Source organism: Microcebus murinus, chromosome 7, assembly GCF_040939455.1.
Source record: "Microcebus murinus isolate Inina chromosome 7, M.murinus_Inina_mat1.0, whole genome shotgun sequence".
NCBI lineage: Eukaryota > Metazoa > Chordata > Mammalia > Primates > Cheirogaleidae > Microcebus > Microcebus murinus.
In genome coordinates, this window is record NC_134110.1 from 41,826,591 (window position 1) to 41,850,760 (window position 24,170).

At 45.0% G+C, this 24,170-nt stretch overlaps 1 protein-coding gene across 11 annotated transcripts in view; it reads left to right on the top strand.

Moving 5' to 3' along the window:
* Positions 1–17,985: 17,985 nt before the first annotated feature.
* Positions 17,986–24,170, top strand: part of MTSS1 (MTSS I-BAR domain containing 1) — a 154,891-nt gene continuing 148,706 nt past the window's right edge. For 4 of the 11 annotated variants that reach the window (XM_076005037.1, XM_020289012.2, XM_076005039.1 and 1 more), the window contains exon 1: positions 17,987–18,643. In XM_076005037.1, coding sequence (XP_075861152.1) covers positions 18,572–18,643 — 72 coding nt within the window. In that variant the 5' untranslated portion in view covers positions 17,987–18,571. Of the gene's footprint in view, positions 18,644–24,170 lie in introns of all 11 variants that reach the window. The other 7 variants (XM_076005040.1, XM_076005041.1, XM_076005042.1 and 4 more) reach the window with 5 other exon arrangements.

Consider the following 24,170-nt stretch of genomic DNA (forward strand, 5'->3'; position numbering starts at 1 on the left):
AATCCTGCTGGTGTGGGTGGGGTGTCATAGAAACAAACAAACACCAGGGCTTCCTTGGGCTCTTGGTGGTTAAGCACCCAAGATGACTCACGTCTCTGGCCAGCTCCCTCTGTCCCCTTTCTTCCTCCCAACAGGGGACTTTCCTTTTATAGTGACAACCACCAGCTACTCTATCTTTGCGGTCATCCTTCCTCACCAAGCTTGTCTGTTATAGAGAATGCAGTTTCTTACAAGAGAGTGCTCTGTTCCTTGTCATTTGGAAGGGGTTTTACCTATTGGACACCAAGAGAAGGCTGCCAGGGGAGTCCCCCAAATAACAAAAAGAGCAGAGTCTCACAGACTGAGGGCACATAACAGGTCCTTATTGTCATGGTCACAGATGTGTTTGCCTTTTGTTGCCTTTGTCATGCAGATGACAGAGAGGGAAAAGGCCTGGCTCTGGCAGTAGACAACCCTGAATTTGAACAGTGGTTCAGTCACCGAGCAGTATGGCGTTGGCCAAGTCATGTAATTTCCTTGAGAAGCAGTTTCTGAAACTTCAAAATAAATCAATAATAACTTTCTCCTAGCTATGTTATGAGAATTAAATAGTGAAAGGGTGCCTGACACAGAGGGGCGTGGGGAGGCTCAGGAAACTTCTCTGTGCCTGCTATCCCAACAATCAGGATGATAACTTGGGATATGGGTGGATCCCCTGCCTGCTCTGGAAGGGCAAAATCTTCCAGCCTTCAAACTCAACGCTTCCTTCCTTTCCTCTTTTCCTGGCTTGTCCCACACAATTGCACTTCCTTTTAATTCTCCCACCCTACTTTAAAGCACAAGCAGAACAGTCCTTAGAATCAGTAAAAATCCTTATTTTCCCCACTGACATTATTTCATACAGCCAGCCTTGCCAGAGTCCTGCACGAACATCCAGTGCCACAAGGACATTCTCAATGTCACACTTGCTGGCCACACGTTTTCACTTTCCTATGAATGAGGCCTTGACACGGTCATCTCCAAGAGAATAAGTGGTCACAGGACACTTCAAACCTGGAGGCCATATCCATAAAGGTGGCTCACAAATGCAAAATAGTCCACGTCCCAGGAGAGGTCTGAAAAAGCTATTAGTGCCATGCAGGGGAAATGAACAACCCAAAAAAAGCTGTCGGCTGCGGACAGGATCCCACAGCATTCAGCGTGGGAACTGGGTTCCAGAGAGTGGCTGTTCATGAGGCCATACACATAGCACCTTCCTGCAAACGGTGTCAAGGAGAAGTGGGCAAGCCCCAGAGAGAGGGTAAGTGACGAGGGCCCACAGGTGAGGGTCCTTTGGAAGTGTTCACGGCAGGACCACTTATTGGGCAGATCAGGAATAACAACCCAGTCAAAGGTAAAGAACAAATTGTGGATATAGATCTGGGTGGGCAAGAAGCAAATGATCCCTCTTTTCATCCTAGCGTCTGGCAGAGCAATGTTCCTTTCCCTCCAACAGAGCATCTGAACCTAACAAAAGACACCATTAAGCATCAGGTAAATATGAACAAAAGTCGGATGAGGCCGACTAAACAAATGACTACGTGTGTGTAATAAAGCCTTTGTCTTTGGTTGCTAACAATAACCACAGCCTAGGAAGAAAGCAGAATACACTCAATCAGGGAGACTGAATGGTATTGACCTCCAGTGTGTATGGGAGGTTATGTTAAGCCCTGTACAGATCGGATAGAAGCCAGTCATTCATTCATTCAGCCAGTCATTCCGTAATACCTGTGAGGCCTGTACCATGTACAAGGCACTGGGACAGTTGGCACTGCAGGGCGTAGAGTGAGGGTTGTGAGCGGGCCACACTCTGCAAACGGAGTCAAATTGCCTCTTGGAGTCCTGATTCCATCTCACCAGCTGCGTGATGATCTTGGCCAAGTTACTTAACTCTGCCATCTCTCTGTTTCTCTATCTGCAAAAAGGGGATACTAATAGCATCCCTTGTGGGGTCGGAGTGAGGCTTACACGAGATAACATCCATGAAGCTCTCAGAAGACAGTACCATTCCTCTTGTGCTAGCTGTGGCAGTGGCTGTTGTTACTGTCACTACCGCAGGCCAGAGGGGCTAAAAAGGCCGGCTTTGAGCAAGTCATGCCAAAAGCACTGAGAACCGAAAGGAGAGGGGCAGTGCTGAGTGTTGAGGAATCACTCAAGAAAAGCTCATCTGGGAGCCCGATGTGCAGCTGGTGGCAGGTCTGGACTAGGTCCCAGACTCCTGGGTTCTGATGTAGCCTTTTCCCTAAGATCGCGGAGACCAGCCCCAAACACAGCTACCCGGGACTATGGCCCCCAAACCCAAATGCAAAATTAGGGAGCCACAGTAATACAATATTAGCATCACCTGTGTCACAGCCAAGCAGAACACGGGTTTCAGAGACGGATGGCGACCAGGATTAAAGTCAGCTCTCGTCAAATGGACCAGCTACACCCTAACTCCACCCCTTACTAGTTTTGTGACCTTGCGCAAATGACTTGGCTTCTCCCAGCCTCAGTTCCTCTCCCCGTTAAACGAGGCTACTGACAGAACCCATCTTCTAAGGTTATCGTGAGGACTCAATGTTCAAAAAGTAGCAGCCTTTGTTGTTGTTGTTTTCATTGTTTTATCTCACACCCAGTTTACTGTGGGCGTTTGTTAAACATTTGCTTCCTAAACTTGTACTTTCTGTGTGAGACTGTTCAGGGCTGGAAGTAATGGAAGGTTCCTGCAGTCCTGAAGTCCTGGCTTGGGAGTGACAGCTGGTGTCCCGATGCTCCTGCTTGTCCCTCTGGCCCTCACCAGGCAACTGCCTGGACGGTCTCCTCAGGATTTGGCTGAAGTGTCACTGTTATTACAGAACCAGACACAAACCTCTTCACAACAAAAACAGGCAAGCTGTTTTTTAAAAAAACATTAATCACACATTTTATTTAGAAAAGCAACATAACAACACCATGAGGCAATTTTTAATAACAGCTTTATTGTCATCTAATTCACTACCATACTATTCACCCTTTTAAAGTGTACAATTCAGTGGCTTTTAGTCACAGAGTTGTACAGTCATCACCACTAATTCCAGAATATCTTCATTACCTCCAAGAAGAAACCCCAGGCCCATTAGTAGCCACTCCCTCTTCTCCCTCCCTTCCCCTCCCAACCCCCAACTCCCGGCAACTACTGGATTTGCCCGTCCTGGACATTTTCTATAAAAGGAATAATAATATGTGGCCTGTTCTCTCTGATTCCTTTCACTTACCATGATGTTCTCAAAGTTTACCGTGTTGTAGCCTGGACTATTACTTCATTCCTTTTTATGGTTGAATAATATTCCCTTATATGGATATAACACTTTGTTTATCCACTTTTCAGTTTATGGACACTTTCGGCTATTACGAATAATGCTGCTATGAACATTCATGTATAAGTTTTGTGTGGACACATGTGTTCAGTTTTCTTGGGTTTATGTCTAGGATTGGAATTGCTGAATTATGTGGTAACTCTACTTAACCCTTTGAGGAACTGCCAAATTGTTTTCCGAGGAGACTGCACCATTTTTATTCCAGATTCCAGTAACATCTGAGGATTTCAATTTCTCTGCACCCTTGTCAGCAGTTAGTATTGTTCATTATTTTTTTTTTATTACAGGTATCCTAGTGGGTATTAGCCAAGTTTTTAAAAAGTAAAAAAACCCTCATAATTGTTTTTCCATATATCCCAAGGGTCTAGAACTGTCACTGGCATGTAGTAGACAATATATAATTGTTAAACAAATGAATAAGCAATGTTATCATCCCAATGTGACTATTTCCATTTTATCTTATTCCTGTCTAATCTGTCTATATAACACACACGTCACGCAGTTATGACTATATTTGCATATAATTTTTCCCTGCTTTCTTTCACCTAACATTAAATTTTAAAATATCCTTATGTTTCTACACAGCCTTCATAATTATTTCTGCATTGGCTGCCCAATAGTTCCTTCAGTGGATGCATTATAATGGACCAAACCATTAGATAGCTCATTCACAGTTTTTCAATACCAAGACTATTTTTAGCAAGTTGGGAGATGGGGAGAAAGTTGCTTATTTGGCAACTTTTTTCAGAATCCCAGATGGTAATGTGATGGGTAAAAACAGCAGACAGAAAAATACCTGTATAAGTCAGGGTTCTCCCGAGAAACAAAACCAGTAGGGTGTGTGTGTGTGTGATTTATTATAAGGAATTGGCTCATGTGATTATGGGGGCGGGAGGGTGGCAAGTCCAAATCTGCGACGTGTGCCAGCAGGCTGGAGAGCCAGGACAGCCACTGGTGCAGAAGAAGTCTGAAGGCCGTCAGCTGAAGAATTCCCTCCTGCTCGGGGAGGCTGGTCTTTTTGTTCTATTCATGCCTTCAACTGATTAGCTCAGGCCCACACACATTATGGATGGCAATCTGCTTTACTCAAAGTTCACCAATTTAAACATTAATCTCATCCACAAACACCTTCCAAATTGACACATAGAATTAATCCTCACACTCCTGAATGGATTCCAGGGCCCTGTTTTGGTTTCTTGTGTTGTTGTACATGGATAAATTACCTGAGGGTCTGACCTGTTTATGAATCAAGCCTTCTAAGTTTCATTGCATAAGCAAAGGCAAAATAAAATAAGGGGAGGAGAGTAGAAGTGACTGTGAAATGAAAAGCATTAGCTTTGTTGTTAGGACAATCAGATTCCAAGCCTGCAGGATTTTGATGAGCATTTCCATCTTTGTCATTGCACTGTCATTGCCTTTTCCTGAGTTTTCTGCTTCAAATATGTATGACCCTTAAAGGGAGGGACTGCACCTGGAGCCCCATTATAGCTCTTGGGCTCACCAGTTATCAACAAATTTTTGTCCTTATTTCATCTATAAATTGCTATGATCTGAATGTGTCCCCTAAAGTTTATGTGTTAGAAACTTAATCCCTATTGCAACAGTGCTGGGAGGCGGGATCTAATGAGTGATGGTCAGGTCATGAGGACTCTGCCCTTGTGAATGGATTAATGCTGTTATTTCAAGAGTGGCTTTGTTATAAAAGTGAGTTTGATGCCCTCTTGCTGGCTCACTCTTGCCCTTTCTGGGCTTCCACCTGCCATGAAATGGCACAGTACAGAGGCAGACGCAGGCACCATGCTCTTGGACTTCCCAGCCTCCAGAACCAGGATCCAAATAAATTTCTATTATTTATAAATTACCCAGTCTTGGGTATTCTGTTGTAGCAGCAGGAAACAGACCAAGACATAAACAGTCATGGTGTGGCTACCTTGTGCCTGCCCTGTGTAAACAGCTTCAGTACATGACCTTGGTTACATCCTACTACAAACATATGAGGTAGATGATATCCTCACATGCATAGTGGAGTATCTGGTGAGGTAGAATTGTTATTTTCTTTTTTTTTAGTTTAGCATGGTAATTAGGAATTACTGGCTGCTTCTCTGTGTCAGGGGGAGAAGCGAACTTTTTAGAAACATTTTTCTTTATTCTGGGAAGAATCACTTGAGTGGCACTTCTTAGTAAACAAATGTAAAGAAGTATGTACCCATCCCTCAGGGTGCTAGGAAAGTACAAATAACAGCTTCCCCTTCTCCTGCTTTTGTTGGGTAGGCAAAGTCTACACCACTCCTTCCATCCCCACCCCCATATCTCCTGAGGGGACAGAGCTGGCTGCTGGGGGTCGTGGGAGAGGGCCTGTCAAGATGGGGAGAGTTCTAGATAAAATAGAGCCTCATGTCCAGTTTACTTGCATAGTTGCCCCTGCACAGCCTTTGCCTCTCCTCTCCAGCCTGGTTCCCAGCTCAACTCTGTGGGGTCTCTCTTTTGTCTCCTTCTCCAGAAAGTTGTCCTGCTTCACACAATTTCCATCATGCATAGCCTTGTTGTTCTGTGTGTCTGTACTACGCAATTTAACACAGCCATTCCTAATGTGTTTTTTTAAATCCGAGGACTCTTTTAATCATTTAAAATTTTATTTATCTGATATAAAACTAACATATTTGTAAAAATAATTCAAATAATACAGAAATGTATCCTGTATAAGGTGAAAGCTCCTCATTGTACCATCCATTGAGATAAATGTCACTGACAATTGTTTTTGTGAATTCTTCCAGATTGTTTTCTACATACTGCATATGATAAAAATAGTGGTGTTACTAGCTAATATTACAATGAGCACAACACTTGCTGAGCACTTTATCTTTTTCCTATATTATTTAATTTAATCCTCACAACAATCCTGATGTAGGAGTATTACACTCTGTATGACAGAAGGGGAAACTGAGGCTCACAGAGTAAATAAACTTGCCCATGGTCCAGTTCAGAAAGTGGTAGAGCAGCATTCAAATCCAAGCAGTTGGGCTCCAGAACTTTCTTCCTTTTCCACCATGATATTTATTATTATGTCTGCCTGCAATTTTGGATAATAATGTACATATTATTTTACAATTTGCTTTTATATAATAGTATTTTTTCAAACTATTACTTACAGATGCCCTTGGTTCTTTTTAATGCAAGAGGTGAATGCATTATACTGCAAGGTAACAACATTTCAGAGACTCCACATAACAGGAGAAGTGGGTTTTAGCTGTGATGCTCTGGGGAGAAGGTGCAGTGTGTGTTTAAGAGATTTGGAATTATTAACAGAAGTTCTAGGTCCTGGTACCATTACTGCCACTTCCTAGCCTTGTGCCTTTGGGATGTCAACAGCTCCAAGCCTGCTTCTGCTTCTGGAATGTGAGTCCAGTTTAGCCTTTTCACAGCCAACCTCCTGGGGCGGTGTGAGATCTGCAACACTACCTGTGAAAATGCTTCATAAACCATGTTGAATTATGCAAATGAAGTGAGAATTATCAGGATTATAGAAATGTTATTGCCTGGAATCATGCTTCCAGCATTTTGAGGAATTCATTCATGGGATGCTCATAAAAAAATTTTGTTTTTCTTTCCTGGTATTGTTCTCAGCCAGGCTCAGACAGGGAGTCCTACTTGATCAGTAAGATCTTTACTTAGGTATCTACTTAGCTATCAGGTCTTTAATGCGGCACATGATTTTCAAGTGAGTTATTCAATTAATCATCTCTGTCATAACCATGGTGTCCCTTTGGATTGTCTGGTTATTGAAAGCCATGGCATCTGGAGGGGCCGCCCTGACTCCCTGCTCATCCTGCAAACAGATCAAATGGCCTCGGGGGAGAAAGCCCAATTAATGGCAAAGTGAATTAGTAGCAAGTTGGGAAAAAAGATAGAGCCAAATGGTTACCCAACACACAATTTACCTTCCTTTACACAAGGCGGTGGTCCAGTAATGCATCTAAATGGGATTTCTACAAATTGAATCAAAATGAAAGAGATTGCTATTTAAAGGATCCTGGGGGGAATGACTTGATAAAAGATCTTTCCATATTCATGAATGAGTCCCTTGATAGAACTGCGTTTTCTAAATTTGAATTTTTATAATCCGGATTTAAAATTATTATATTAGAATAGTTTCTATAGTGATAATAATTATAGCGACCTAATACCTAAAAAAATATATGAATTGTGCAGCTAAGGACATATCTCCTCTGAGAGACGAAGTTTAAAAGAAAGGTAGTGCCTTGATTATAGATCTGTCATAAAATTCACTTCAATGAGGGAAGAAAGATTTCAACACCAGATAAAGAAAGTATTTCAAATAAACAGTTATGACCAATAAGGGAATGGGTTGCCCTTTGAAGTATTAAACTGCTTGTCAGAAAAATTTGATTATAAGGAACAACTTTGTGGAAATCTGTTTTCATTTTATGATCAGGCTTGAATTTGTTTTACGAAATACCTGTCTATGGGAGATATGAGATGGGTAGGGCTCTCCTACTTCAACAGGTTTAGGTTCAAATAGCTTTAAGGGAAAATAAATATAAATAACAAGTCTTGGGGCAAAGGAACTGCCCCAGTGGCATTTGGGAAGGGCTAATGGGTTGCGGTCACCCTGTCTAGTGATGGGATGGTTCCAGCTGTTTGTTTTTATATCCACATGGGTGGGAGGAAGGCGCAGGGGAGAAGATTAAGCATCATCTGAGAAGAGACTTTCTTCCTTCGCCATGAATACCTCCTTGAGTCACTGCCTGGAGCAAATAGTACATACCCTTTCCCTAATCTCTTTTTCTAGCCATTTCTGAAACACATAAACATACACATACACAGAGACAGACATACATGTCTGTATATATCTAAAGCACACAATGAACCCAGAGAGAGCCTAAAATCAGGCCTGAAGATCAGCCATAGCCAAATGGAAGCCATCACCTGGCAGGGACCAACCTTCTTATTTTACAAATGAGGAAAGTGATACCCAGAAAAGCAAAAGCTGTGTGATTCACCTGCCACTCAGATGGGCAAGTTATTTCTTCTCCTTCCACGTTCTGATGTGCATCTGTTGGGGAGGTTACTACATAGCATCTTCCTGCCTTTAGGACAGGGAGCCAGGGGGTGTTGTGCTCATTAGTTGAGTAATGGTTGCCACCACCTTTGAAGCTGCTGGATAAGATTGCAGGTAAATAACATTACCCCTGCAAATGAAATGGTTCCCTGCAAACAACCTGTCTTCACTTGTCGCCCGTGGCCGCTGGCCACTTGTGGCTGCAAAGATTGCTACTGAACTCCGGGTCACGAGCGTCCATTTGCTCACAAGCTTCAGAAAATAGGATGTCTGGATCTGGTTCTTGTTATTAAAAGCAAACAAACCCATTATTAAAAGTAAACAGGCAGAACTGCTTTGAAAGGATTGCTTAAATGTCTCCTGGCTCAGCAGCCTAAATTCACCCCATTACCCTAAACCAAGCCTTCCTCCTAAAGAGGGAACCTAAGAGTATCTTGTAAAGAGTGTCTCCCTTCCCAAGTGCCTGTTGTAGGCTACACTTAGTAACCACATTATCTCTAATCGTCAAGATTTAGGAGTGGGCATAATATTTTGTTTTTTACCAGTAATGACATGGGCCAGTCAAGCAATGTGCTCACGGGCACAGCTGAAACATCAAACAGCAGAATTTGAACTTGAGTCGCTATGACACCAAAATGCACGCCCATTCCACCTTAGCACACCTACCCCATTAAAGATAGGTTTCTCATGCCTGTTTCTGTTGTTGATTTCAAAGAAAAGCTCAAGACTTAGGAGAAGGAAGCCTACTCTCTGCTTAGGTAAAACCTATTGAAATTGCAAGCATTCTGGTAGAGTTGCTTGGGGGAGAAAGCCCTGAGCCACCCTTGCTACTTAAATGTGTATGGTAGGCAGAGCAAAGATTATAGATGCTTAACTGTTGGAGTTCAACATCTTGCCCCAATGCCTAATTCCAGTGCCATTTAATATATTCTTTCCAAACAAACCAGAATGGAGTGCAAAGCTTGCAATATATAATTCACTTGGCCTTGCCAGTGAATCTAGAGTTAAGTTCTCAGTGACAGACTTCTGCTAGCCAAACTTAAATGAGACTGATGTATAGTCGGAATATTAATTGGCTACAGTATAATTTTGTTTGCCTGGAAGTCTTAATGCTAGAAGCATCTAAACATGGTTTGTTCTAAAATGAATTTTAAAATCTTTAAAATCATTCTATTTGAAGAACCAATAAACAATTTGCTGTCAGTGCAAGGCTAGGTAATGGAGAGATTTACAAAACCACCAATGACTAGTTGGGGACAACTCAGCAGCCAAATATTTTGATGTGGATGCATGATGTAAATTGTTATGAATAAATTGACAGTGATTCCATCAGAGTTATTTCACATTGTAAAAAACTTTATGAATTATGTGGACTACAAACCATTTACTGAAAAATAGTCTGGCAGTTCCTCAAATTGTTACACATAGATTTTCCATATGACCCAGTAGTTCCACTATAGGTGTATATATCTAAGAGAATTGAAAATATATGCCCACACAAAAACTTACACACAAATGTCCATAGCACCTTTATTCATAATACCCCAAAAGTGGAAACAACTCAAATATCCATCAATGGATTAATGCATAAATAAAATGTGGTATAGCCACATTGGAATATCATACAGCCATAAAAAGTGGTATAGCCACAATGGAATATCATACAGCCATAAAAAGCAATGAAGTATTGGTCCATGCTCCAACATGGATGAACCTTGAAAACTTTATGCTAAGTGAAAGAAGCAAGACACAAAAGTCTACATATTATATGATTCATTTACATGAAATGTCCAGAATAGGCAAATCCATAGAAACAGAAAGTAGATTAGTGGTTGCCTCGTGTCAGGAACAAGGAGGTTGGGGAGAAATGAGGAGTGACTGCTAATGGGTAGGGGGTTGGTTTGAGGGGTGATAAAAATGTTTTAAAATTGCTGATTATTGCAGAAGTCTGTGAATATACTAAAAAGTCATTGAATTGTGCACTTTAAAAGGGTGCATTTTATGGTATGTGAATTATATCTCAATAAACTTGGGTTTTTTTTTTAGACAAAAGCAAAAGCAAAAACATTTACTACTGAGTAGGAGGTGCTCGTGCTGAATATCTTCCATTGCTCCCCCGACCCCAATCCATTCTCCAGCCTTCTCTGCTTTGCTTTCTCAGTCAGCTGTTCTGTATGGACTGTACCAGCAGGTGCCCCCATACAAGTGATCAAACCATCTATTGTTCAAACAGGCATTTTTGAGAAAGAATAATGGGGGTAAACCAGGACCCTCCTGGGCAAACTTCTGCTGGGGTTTGGTCCCTGAGGCGTGGGTTGGCTGCATCGCCCTGCAGAGGGTACGGCTTCCACCACACAGTGGGCTCCATGCAGCTGCCTCTCTGGGTCCCAAGCCCACCCTACCCTTTGCCCTCTCCTGGCAGGGCTGGTGACAGCTTCTCACCATTGCCGGCCCCTGGAGCTACACCATCCTCTGGTTTCCCTAAACCCTGCCCATGTCCTTACAAACAGTCTCTTTCTTAACCTTTCTCCATTGCCCGGTTTGAGTGGGCCATCTGTTTCCTGCCAGTACCCTACAGACACAAAACTCCAGATAAGCAGCCTGAAGGGTAAATGTGAAAGGAAGGGTGTGGCCAGCACTGCCACACTGCTAGATCTCTCCGGCAGAGCCGTTGCACCGTCTCTCCCGCAGTTTCTAGATGTCTGCTACACCGAATCCTGATAATAAACGATTTTACCACACCTCCTAGCAACAAGGATGTTGTAAGAAATGCAATTTTAACTTTTCTATTACAAGAGGGTTTTTTGGCCTCTTTGAAGGAAATGAGTACATGGTGCAAATTACAATTTTATTGGGTTTTTGTTTTTGTTTTTGAGATAGAGTCTCCCTCTATTGCCCTGGCTAGAGTGCCTTGGCGTCAGCCTAGTACCTCACAGCAACTTTAAACTCCTGGGTTCAAGTGATCCTCCAGCCTCAGCCTCCCAAGTAGCTGGGACTACAGGCATGTGCCACCACATCCAGCCTATTTTTTTTTTTTTTTTTTTTAGTAGAGATGGGGTCCTGCTTTTGCTCAGGCTGGTCTCGAACTCCTGAGCTCAAGCGATCCTCCCACCTCGGCCTCCCAGAATGCTAGGATTACAGGTGTGAGCCACCATGCCCAGCTTCAAATTACAATTTTAAGTATGAGAGTTCAACATAAGAAACTATATTCATTTGGTTTATCTTATTCAGAATCTGCTGTACTTCCTAAAATTGAGGATTTATGTATTTCATTAACTCTGGAAAATTCTCAGCCAATATCTCTTGGAACATCCATTCCTCCACCCCGTCCCTTCTCTCTGGAACTAGCAATTATGGTCTATTTTCATCTGTCCTCTTTGTCTCAGAACTTTTATTTTCGTAATTTCTATTTCTTTATTTCTGCGCTTTCTTCCAATCTTTCTGATCAAAAATTCTCTTTCCAGCTCATGTCTATTCAGTTCTCCAACCTGTCCTTATATAGTTCAAATATATATTGGTAATTCCAGTGCCTGGAATTTTCATTCTAGACTTTCTATTTGATTCCCTTTTCACAATGCTTGTCCTCTTGTCATACTGTCTGTGCTTTTTATTTCTTCTTTTATATTCAAATCATTTTAAATCTACTTATGTCTATCAGACTGTTAGATTATCTTCAGTTCTTGTGGGTTGGATCCTGCTGTTAGCTTGGCTGCTGGTTCTTAAGAGTGATGAGTAGACTGTTTCCTTGTATAATTGATAATTTTAACTTTCGAATTCATTTCAGGGAGCTTTATTTGTGGGAATCCTATGCGGACTTGATTGATCCCCTCAGAGCCATTTCTCCTTGGTTTTCTTCTGGGTTACCCAGGATTATTTTAGGCCAGTAACAATTTTTCACGTTAATTCTCATCTTGGGTATTTTGGGATCTATTCGAGATAAGGCAAATTTAAGCCTCCAAATGTGGCGGGGGTGCAGCCTCTGTTATACATTCTCCCTGGATGCTTTTTGCTCCCACCCAGAGCCCAGACCAAGACTGTCAAGCTTCTGTGTCAGCTGCCTGTCCTGGTGGGAAGATTGTTTCTGGTCCACCTGTCCTTGAAGTGCTGCAATTATGGGGTATCCTGGCTCTGTGGGTGGCACTCAATTTCATGTCACATGGGGTCAGAGCCTCTTTTTTCTGATCCCTCTTGGGGGTGAACACTCAGGCCCCTGGATTACTAAACTAAAAACTCCGGCAGGGCAGTCGAAGCATCAGCTTTCATACATTCTCTTCTTGTTTTCAGACTCCCTTTCGTTGCCAGCTGCTAGGGATTTTCCTTCTTTCTTGCTGGCTCTGCCGTGTATTTAAAAGGATTCTGATTACATTTTACTTACTACGTCTACATGTCTGTAGCAGGAGGGGGTTTCAGGTTATAGAATCTTCCTCTGTGACAACTGGGAGTCCCCTTTTCATTGTGTATATATTACAAAATATTGGGGTTAGTGCAATGTGTAATATTTTCCACTTTTAGGTAAACTCAGATCCTCTAATGGATTTTAAATAACTGGATATGTTTCTCGATTATTTCACACGGTATGTAGACTTTTTGCTAAAAGGTTTGCTAAAATGTGTTTTTCATGCTCTTTTTTTTTCTACTCTGGCCAGAATCTATATCTTACTTACAAAATATCCCTTTTTTCTCATCATGCTAACATGGAACAGAAAGAGCTAAGCTCCCAAAATGCTGTCAATGAGAAAGAGACCAGGTCCTACACAGTCTTGTTCTATAACTTGTAACTGGAGTATCGGTGCCCCTGAGAGCCCAATCCTCTGTATCAAGGTCATACAAAAGCCAAATGAGTGGTCAGCAGGCAGCTCAGGAGCATAAAAAGAAAGCGAAGGAAATTGGATGCTCCTGGCATGGCTTGGCGCAGAGTAGGTGCTCAAGAAGTGTCTCAGGAACTGGATTGAACTATTCCTCCTCCACATTGTCTTGGAGACCCAAGAGCATCAGATACAGCCCTTTTTCTTGAACGGTCCCAGAGAAACACCAATTCTTACAACTTCTTTCCCCCTTTCATATCTTCCCTGTGAGCCAAACTCCTTACTTAACTCCCATGACCAGAAGCTAAAAACTGGCTTGCAAAGGAGTTTTTTAAAAACTGGGAAATCTAAAAGTATTTTAAAATTGGGTAACTTTACCTCTAGGAGCAAAGTTTTAGCCTCTCCAGAAAGATTGCAGCATGTAGCAATTAAAGGCCCGTATTTCCCCTGACCGTGGACCGGGGGCAGCTGTCCCTAAGGGGAGAACTTGCTCTCTAGGTCTCCATGGCCTTTCCCACTCCGTATGAGCCCACACCTGGCCTGCTTCACGCAGGTACACTGCCTGACACCCACATACTGCAGGGTTTGTGCCTCTCCTATCCCTACATTTCTTCAGCCTGGCTACTAAGAAGTTCATCGCCTTCTTTCATTAGTTTCCTGTCCCAGTGACACATTCTGGACACTGAGGTTTATACTTGGATATTTTCCTGCCATCCACAAAACACATACAAAACATCTCTTAGAGTGAGTCATTGTGACAGATATTTTAAATTGATTCTTGCTAATTTCATTTTCAATTGAAACTCTTTTATATAATGACAACTCCCCAGTTTGCTTAAGGGATTTAGTGGCTCAGGGATCATACAGAATTCTGCTTATAGGTCATCAGGGCAAACTTAAGCCAATTTTATTTCATAGAAGAGCCAAGGTCATGATCAATATGTAAATAGCTAACCGTTAGTGAGTGCTGACTGTGCGCCAAGTGCCAGTCCAAGTGATTCCATTCAGGCCTCGTAGCCTTAAGAGTTAGCACTTGTATAATTCTTATTCTACAGATGAAGAAACCAAGGCACAGAAGGCTGGGAAGTGATGGAGCCAGAATTCCAGCAACCTGACTCTGAGCCCACCATCTTAACCCACTCAAACAACTTGTTCAATACAAAGCCCCCTCACAAGGGTGACAAGTTTCACAAACATTGCCTGTCTCATAGCAACCTGGGATGCCTGCATAGCAATTTAGCTGCATGTTAAAATCACCTGAGGAGCTTTTAAAACATACCCAAGCATGAAGCAGATACCATAATGGCATAACATTTGGGAAATCTAATGAAGGGCAAATGAGATATCTTTGTACTCTTCTTGCAACTTTTCTGTAAGTCTGAAAGTATGTCAAATAAAAAATTAAAAGGAAAATGAATGAATTAGAATATCATTAGTTGACCTGGGGGGATTTCTGCAGAAATTATTGCTAATAGCAAGATCCAGAAAAGTGTGTGTGACATGCTCCCATTTTTGTAAAACAATGACAAAATCCATACACATGCATCTGTATGTCCTTATGTGAGGATGGAATAAAATATGCATGATACATTTAAAAAATTTTGGAGCACAACCCCCAGAGGTTCTACTTGAATTGCTTAGGGGTAGAACTTGTGCCTGCGTACCTCCTTTATAGTTCCCTAGATCAGGGTTCTTAACTTTGCTGCACATTTGAATCACCTGGGAAGCTTTAAACCAGCCTGGCGCCCAGGCCACAGCCCAGACCAATTAGATCAGACTTGCTGGGAATAAAGCCCAGACATGGGTGTTTTAAAATTCCTCCAAGGGGATTCTGATGGACAGCCGAGTTTGAGAACCAGGCAGGGTCCTAGGGGCAGCCAGGGTTGAAAATCACTACCACGAAGGGAGGGGACTCATGTGTGTAGCCCTACTATGTGATAGGCGTTTGACATCCATTTCAATCCTCAGAACAGCCAGTGAGTTAGGAACCCGGGAGGAGAGAGAGGCTGGCTCCAGAGATCCAATAACTTGCCAAAGGTCACAGAGCTAGAAGATGGTAGTGCATGCTCTAACCCCACCATCCACTGGCCAGCCTGGCAGGAAGGAGGGGAGGGGAGTTGCTTTGGGAGGACTTCAGTGCCTCCCAATCTTTCTTCCCCAAGACCACAGACAGGGGTTGAAATTCCTTTAATGGAGATTCTTTCCTTTGGGTTACTCCTCTTGGGAGCTATTAAAAACAACAACAAGAAGCAAATACTCCTGGGAGGAGTTGCATGTTAATAGGATCTTGATGTCTGCCAGGTGAGGTGAGTGCTTGATGTTTTGAAAGAAGGGGAAAGTTAGAAAGATGCTCAAATGTGGGAAAAGAATATAACATAAGGAGTTTAAATTTGATCTTTTGTCATTCTCCTGCTCATTCTCCCTCTACTCACCAGCTTCCTCACAGGCCTTAATAAAAATGCCAATTAGGCCGGGCGCAGTGGCTCACACCTGTAATCCTAGCACTCTGGGAGGCCGAGGCGGGCGGATGGCTCGAGGTCAGGAGTTCAAAACCAGCCTGAGCAAGAGCGAGACCCCGTCTCTACTATAAATAGAAATAAATTAATTGGCCGACTAGTATATATAGAAAAAATTAGCCGGGCATGGTGGTGCATATCTGTAGTCCCAGCTACTCAGGAGGCTGAGGCAGGATTGCTTGAGCCCAGGAGTGTGAGGTTGCTGTGAGCTAGGCTGACGCCATGGCACTCACTCTAGCCTGGGCAACAAAGTGAGAGACTCTGTCTCAAAAAAAAAAAAAAAAAAAAAAAAGCCAATTGTCTGTCCTACCTTGGGGAACACTTTTGCAGACTCCCTTTCAAGGAGGTTAGGGATGCTTCACTTCTTCATGAGACAGAAGGACCTGGTTGTCAGGCCCGATGCCGGGAGAGTCCCAGGGACAAAAGAAGCAACAATAGAGGCCTACTTTGGCAAACACTGCTAAAGTTGGGGTGTTTGGAGCATTTAAATTCAGACATGTAGCAGGAAAGCTGAATTCAGCTTCCTCTGGGCTAAGGCAGGGGCTCCTTATCTCAGGAGCTCTGGAGGCTGGGCAGAAGGGAGATTTGGGGGCATGGGAGTCAGAAAACCAGAACCGGAGTCCTTCCAACAGTAAAACAAGGACCAGTATGCTGAATTCCATCAATTAGATATAACACAGGTAAAATGCCTAGATTGCATACAGTAGGTCCTCAGCAATGTCATTGGGATGGCATGTCACATTAGAGAAGCCTTGCTTCATCTCTTCATCTTCTGTTGATAAGGTTTGAGTCCTTATTTGCTATATGGCAGATAACACTTTAAGTGCTTTCAGATATTAGCTCATGTAATGTGCATGAGCTATAAGGTAGATGCCATTATTACCCCCACTTAGGATGGGGAAACTGAGGCCCAGAGAGATTAAGTCACTTATTCAAGGCCATACAGTTAGTAGGATGTACACTAGAGTTTGAATCCAGGCAATCTGGCTGTATTAGCAGTCATCTTTGTCATTGTAATACCGATAGTATTAAAATCATAATAATGATGATTGAGAGCTAACTATGTATCAAGCACGCTGATTGGCAAGGTGCAGATGAGGCCATTGCATCCGAAAGTCCTTGGGGACAGTGACCAAGAGATCAGTTACTTCCTGAAGGTAACACCCCTCCCTGGTGATTTTGGGGAGACAGGCAGAGAAGGGGATTGCAGGGAAAAATTATCTTCTGCAGCTGTGATATGCAGCTCCATGCATCTCTTTAACCCACATGGTTTTCAAAGTCAGATCTTTTCCTACTACTCAGTGAATCTGACACAAGGTACAGCAGTTTGCACTTGGTTTCTTTTGGCTGCCCTCCTAGTGTTTTCCGTTTGTTATATTTTGTGTTTCAAATAGTTAACTCAAGGATCAAAGGCACTGTTAGATGCATATGTTTTAAGGTCTTTAAAAAAGTTGATCATTTGATTCCCCTCTCCCTGGCCCATTTGATGTTAATCTGACTGAGTGGTCTATCTAAGTAGATAAGCAGTAGGGCTGCGAAAATGAACCACCAGGCCCCAAATCCTCCTGGGCACATTTGTGCTCTTTCCAGGTTAAAGCTCCCAAGAGGGCTCTCAGTGGGCCTGAAAAACATCAGCCGTCCAAGTCACAGGCAGTCAGCAATCTCTATAGGCTAATCAGCAGCAGAGAGAAGCTCTAACGCGGTTTCTGTTCATCTTGCAACGCGCAAATCAATCCACTTTCCCAGCATCCTGAAACTTTATCGAACTCTCGCATGCCACTGCAGAGGACGCCTCCGAACTCTCCTTAATTATATATTTGGCTATTTGCAATCGTGACTCGGCGTTGCAGTCCTGACATCACGGAATGGGCCTCTTCTCAGAAGGCTGCTGTGGCTGCAGCACCTTTCCCGCCCTACTGAGCGCTCACTATAAGCCGGCGCTGGGCTTAGAGTGCCACCGTGCAAGTAGTCCCCAGGGAGCGGCGGTGCAGGCTCTGTCCCGGGCGCTTGCAGCCATTGTGGGGTGGCCGCTGGCTGGCCGGGTGCTGGCACGCCCTCTCCGCGCCGCGACGGGCGGCCTGGGGAGGAGGGGTGCTCGGTGTGCAGTGGAGGGGAAGACTCCGGGCCAGCGCGGCCCGCGCCACCGCCCGCCAGCCAGCCAGCGCCTCTCCGCCGCCCGCGCCCCCTGCGCCTCCCGGGCGCGCGCTCCCAGCCCCGCCCGCGTGCGGCAGACGCACGGCCGCGAGCGCGCGTGCGCCCCTCGGAACGTCCCCGGGAGCCCAGCCAGAGCGAGCGCCGGGGCCGGGCGCGCAGGAGTGAAAAGGAGGCGGCGGCCGCGGCTTCGAGCAACAGATCCAGGCGCTGCGGGCAGACCCGCTCTGCTGTTTGGAGAATTTTTTTTTTTTTATTTCAAAACAATTTATTACATTTGAAAATCTTGCATTTTTAAATGGCGCTGGCTCCGGGTCAGCGGGCGGTTTTCTCTGCATCAAGATGGGCTTTGCCGTTTCCTTCGTGGGCACCACTGGTGGCCTGATTGTCAGTCTTCTCCCGGCGTTTTTAAGGCCAGGAGCCGAGCGTTGCATGTAGGCGAACCACCACCCTACAGAGCGGTTTGGCTTTTAAAATTATTGCTGTTATTATTTTGGGCAGAGAACAGTCGATCTCGTGCACGCCGTGCCCTCTGCAGAGGAGGCTGCCGGTCGGAGGTGGGTCGCTCCGAGGGTGAAATTCCTCCCGGGGTGAGCGAGCCCCGGCCCCGCGCGCAGTCCAGCGGCCCCGCGTGTGTGTCCTCCCCCTGCCCGCGCCGGGAAAATGGAGGCTGTGATTGAGAAGGAATGCAGCGCGCTCGGAGGCCTCTTCCAGACCATCATCAGCGACATGAAGGTAGGACGCCGGGGCCGCGGCGCACTGACCTCGCCGCCGTGCTTCGCCTCCGCCCCGGGCCAGGCGCCCGGCCCTTGCCTGTGTCGTGGCCGCCGGCCACCTGCGGGAGCTCCCGGGCTCGGGTGTCACCTGCTCACCCCGGGCGGGTGCTGCTCTGGGCTCCGCTGGGTCGACGGGCGGGCGGCTTCTTTGGGGGTGCCTGATGCCCCCTGACCTCTCCCGGTTCATTGTCCCAGGGGGCGGCACCATCTCCTTCCCCTAGGAGCTCAGGGCCCCGGCTCCGAGTTTCCCATTGTCTGTCCCTACACTAAGTGTCTTCGTCCCGCCAGGGCTGGATGCCCGGGCAGGCGGACACCTGATTCCCTTGGGTATGGAGTTGGGGCGCCAGGCGTCGTGGTGGGGAGCGAGTGGGGGCTCAGACCGGCCGCAAGGACTGGGAGACTGGGAGGGAGGTCCTAGGTTATCAGGTTTACCTGGAGTGGGGGGATATGAGCAAATTAGTTATTAATTATGCTGTTCCAAAGCTGGTGAAGGTGTGCATGCCTTCCCCTAGCCCTCCCCGAGGACGCGGAGCAGAAGTTCCCAGGGCAGCCTTGCAGGGGGCCCTCCTTCCCCCAGCTGAGGCTCCCTGCTTGAAGGCAAGATTGGGACCCCCCCAAACAACTGTATCCCGCCCTCCCAAACACACACACACACACTCTCTGTCTCCCTCTCCACGTTTTCTCTTGGAAGGATTGTGAAGATTGTGTGTGTGTATGTGCGCGCGTGCTTGTGTGCGCGTGCGCGTGTTGGGGGCGGGGAACAACACCCTGGCTTTTTCCTGCAAAGGGTGGGACTGGGGATAACCTGATCCTCAGATGTGGATTTTCTGGTGCACAGAGATAGACCAGGGCCCTATGTTACTCATCCGAAAGGAAATACAGCCAGCCGCACGAGCTGGCTGGAGGTGGGAATTGAGGGTGGTAGGGGAGTTTTTTTTTTAAATGTGTATTTAGGGAGCTTCTCTTTGGCTCTAGCCCAGCCCCAGTTTGCCTCAACAGATCCAGATCCGGGGAGGTGGTGTTTAATTAAAAGCTAGGCTTCCAAAACGAGTGGGCAGGTTTGGAAAGCTGTGCAGCGAGTGGGTGTGGACAGCCCCTCTTCAGCCGCTGCCTGGGTGCCTGGAGGAGCTTTTGTCTGATGAAGTGTAGGGTTTGGAGAGGCTTCGTGCCTCGGAGATGGACTTTGGGAAGGAATGCCCAGCTGTCATGGCCTGCTTCCCTCTTTTAGAACCAACTGCCACCTCGCCCGGGGTGAACTTTACCAAGGTGCCTCTGTCCTGGGCTTGTCCATTTTGAAATCCTTCTACAGAGCTCAGTGCCTTTTGTCAGAAACTGACATTCATGGAGCATAATCTGCAGCCAGACCCTGCTTGCCGAGGAATGCCTCTAATCCAGCCACTGGAATTAGATGGATTATTCCCTGTTCAGGGACAGCCCTTTTATTCCTTTGCCCCCAAACCACATTGAATTATTAAAGTGGTCTTTTGAGACAAAGATTGGTGCCCTTCCATGGACCCCAGTATTTATTGTTAAATTCTACAGACCTTATAGACCATAGTCAAACAAGATTTGGTTTGAGGCATGAATGGTGTTTTCTGGCCTCCAGGGGAGGAATTTGAGATAGGTTGGTAAAGCTGCTTATGTTTTTTTTTTTTTTTTGAGGAGATAAATGGATGTTTCCAGTCCCTCAGTAGTAACAAGGAGCCCAGTGATCTAACCGATCTACCCACTGCAGTCCCGGAGTGATCACACCTGGAGTTTTTCTCTCTTTGTTCTTTAATCCAGAATCCGGGCTCGGTTCTTCCTATTGATTAGTTTGAATCCAAAGCCCTTCAGAAGGTGACCTGTCCAAAGGGTGCGCTGTCCTGCTTTCTACCTGCCATCCTGTGGCTGCTGGGCAGTGTGTTGCCCTAGCTGGGGACTCCTGGGTGCTAAGGTGGTGTTTTTTTCCCTGCAGTTGCTTACAGTTAAAAATAAAGACTTCTTATTTAACGCCCAGTGAATGCTGACCTAGAGTTTGTGGGTCCCGACTTCTTTCCCTTTGAATTTAGTAGGTTTGTTCTACATCCTGTGGGAAAGCATATATTTGAAAGGGTTTTTTGTTTGTTTTGTTTTGGCAGTAAGATTTTCAAAGCAAGGTGGAGTGGAAGACTAAAACATGCTGTGGGTTCTGCAGAATTTTAGACTTTTGGGGAGTCGTGAGATCAAGAAAAAGGGAGTGTCTGATTTCCAAGATTGTTTATACATAAGACATTTGCTGAATATTTTCATGGAGTTTTCTTAAAAGACTTCTTCGTGGATTAGATGGCAGTGACTTTTTAAAAGGAAATTTAAACATTTTAAAATTTGGGCATCTGGGATAAGCAGTGTATAGTGTACAGATGCATTAAGTCATTAGCTATAAAGGTCAGTTTTTAATATCTGAAATCAGCTGACTTTCTAATGACCTGCTTATATCCTCTTTTTCTCTTCTTTAAACTCCCAAATAATACCTTTGGTCCCCTTTCTCTGTGCTTTAGGGAGAAGCATAAATGTTGGAAACCCATTTGGAATGCCATCTTGATAACATTTTTAAGTTATTTTCTCAGATGTAATGTTAGACTGGGGTGAGAAAAGGGTAAGGAAAATGGTTTTATTAGTAACATTTGATTTTCCAAGGCAACACAGGAAGGGAGTCAGTTTCCTCTTTGGAGAAAAAAGGAAAACGACAAAAAATGGAGTAATTTCAAGGCCTGGCATCATCCATCTTCTGAAACCCCCAAATCTCAAGATATAGAAAAGCTAGAGAGGATTCTTTTTGCTTTCTTCTAAGATATTTCGTCCGGCTAAGTCCTCGACTGGCTGTCGGGGTGTGTGTTTTATTCCAGGGGGTAGGGTGTGGAAGAAAGCCTGACTTTTCTTCCATTGGGATCTAGCACTGCGTAAAGCAAGCAGCAGCTGTTAAATAACTTATTGATTCTTTGACTAGAGGAAACCTGGTGGTTTTCCCCTTTATTCCGCCCTGCTGTGGTGGTGGTCACTAATGAATGGTGGTGTGCAAAATCGCTTACTGGCTGTCTTTCCTTCCATCCACATAAATCACCCATCAAGTCGTCTGGTGTGAGTTGGCCCCAAAGGAAAGGGGAGACAAGATATTCGTGTGGCTGGCGGGAAGGGCCGAATAGCTGATTTGTCTGGGGGAACAGTAGTCTGGAAGTGACTGTTGACTGCCTTCTGATGTGTAGACAATGCTGACTGCTTTCAGGAGGTCCTGGAATCTTTTTGTAGTTTCTATCCCACGTCCTGGCAAGGGTGGGCTATACACTGCAAACAGATTTGTGCCTTTGCTCTTCAGGAATGGAACTGGCATAGAATTCAGTGATGTTTGAGGAGTTTTTAAGACTAGGAGACTTTGCTGGCCAAACTTGAGGGCAGCTCACCTTGTGGATGACTTTCTTCTTTTAATATTTAACTTGACTTGGAAAAAAAAAAAAAACAGTTGGATGCTAAAATCAAATATTTTCCTCACCCTTGTTGCTCAAGAATCAGCATGTCAGGAGCTGAACTGCTGAATTGGGCCTGCTGCAGGGAGAACTTTGTACCAGGGTAGGAGAGTGTGTTCAGGGTTCTGCGATGTGACGGTGTAAAAACCCCCAGCCACACCTGATTCCTCCACCCACGGGTCACGTTAGACAGGGGTGTCCTGTTACCAGCACCTGTGTGCAGCAGAATAGGAGCCTTGTTTGGTTCCTCCCCGCCACCCCCGTCCCTGTTTGCCACCACTGTCCTCTCTTCTCAGTCCTGCCTAAAATTAGAACTGCTAAAGGGACTTCTTGCATTCCATGGAAATCTTTCTGCGGTGCGGCCTGTCGTGATATTTTCCCTTGCTTATCATAAGATCAAGAATGTGGGTAGTGGGTTCAGCGCCGGATAATGATTTCAGGGTTGTTTTTGTCCCTTCACTGCTTTGGGATTCCCGTCAGAGGGAGGTGCACTTCCTTGCTGTTTATGGGGGACCTGCAGTGTGGAAGGCCTTTTGCTAGGCCCTGCCCTTGGAGAGCTCCTTGTCCTGTGGGCTGTAAACAGATAATGTCTATAGAATATGGTGGCCTTGAAGGAATGGCTTGTAATCCAGCCTGGGGAAGAGCGTCAGTCTTTACAGGACTTCCCTTTGACGTTTCAAAAAAAAAAAAAAGTTTTCTCTAGGAAGATACTGAAAACCCAGCCAAGGCCTCAGCCAGGTGCTCTGAGGGAGGTGGGCCGCGCTCTGTAAAGATGACAACCACACAAAGGCAGGACTAGCAGAGCCCTTGTAAAGGACAGATGGCCCCCATGTTGGCTTTTCTCTTAGCAAATGGTTGTATTTGGCTAGGATTTTTACAGCTTCCTCATTTTGGGCCCCTGGGAGAAGAAGGCAAAGTAAAGATGTCGTAAAATTGACAGCAGGAACTGGCTGGAATGGGTGCCTGCTCAGAGATTTAGGGCCTCGTCTGTGTAGGTCAATCTTTTTGGTTTCTTAGGTGCAAATCTTTGTTGTCATGGTTTGGAAAGATGTCATTTTTGGTCTTGGCTTGAGCGTTTCTATGGGGAAAACCCCTTATACATCCTATTTAATCAAAGAGGGGTGGGGAACCTGCGGCCTCAAGGCCACATGTAGCCCTGCAGATCCCCAAGTGCGGCCCCTCGACCAATCCAAACCTCACAGAACAAATCCCTTTATTGAAAGGATTTGTTCTGTAAAATTTGGATTCAGTCAAAAGGCCGCACTCAAGGATCCAGAAGGCCACATGGGGCCCCAAGGCCCTTAGAACTTGTTGCCTGATGCAGTGAACCTTTATGTTCCGAAACTCCCCAGTTTGTAATGCCCCAGAGGGAGAGAGGGGGTCACTCCTAGGTCCTGGTGCTCATGGAAGGTAAGCTGAGCTTGGATTTTGCCTGGGTCAGCGATCACCCAGTTCTTATTGGCATCACAGTATTTATTGAGCATCAGCTGTGTTGCAGGCACCAAAGTCAGTGTTACTATTGCAGTAAGTAAAAACACAGAATTTCCTGTTAAACGTGAATTTTGGATAAATAGTGAACAATTTTTTAGCATAAGTATATTCCATGCATGATGTGTTTTCTCAGCAGCTGACTTCTTGCCCTTTGAACTCTTCTTTTGCATCTTGGTCATGGGGAAAAGGAAAAAGCTAAAATGATATCTGTCAATTTGGCTAGCTCACTTGAGGTTATTGAAATGCTTAGAAGGGTGGAAAGGTTGAAATTATTGATCCGTTAGATGCTTTATCTGCAATTTTCATCTAGACTTTTTCCCATCTTCACAGGGTGGGTGAGAGCTGGCAAGATTCCTTCTCCTGTAGTGAGACCATTTAGATGTTCAAACTAGGTATGGAAAAGTGAGGTCATTAGAGTTCCCCAGTACTTCTTGGAACTGCCTTCGGGCCCTTTCCCCCCAAACCCACACCTCTATAAAAACAAACAATTACCTCTCCCCAAACCAAACCAAA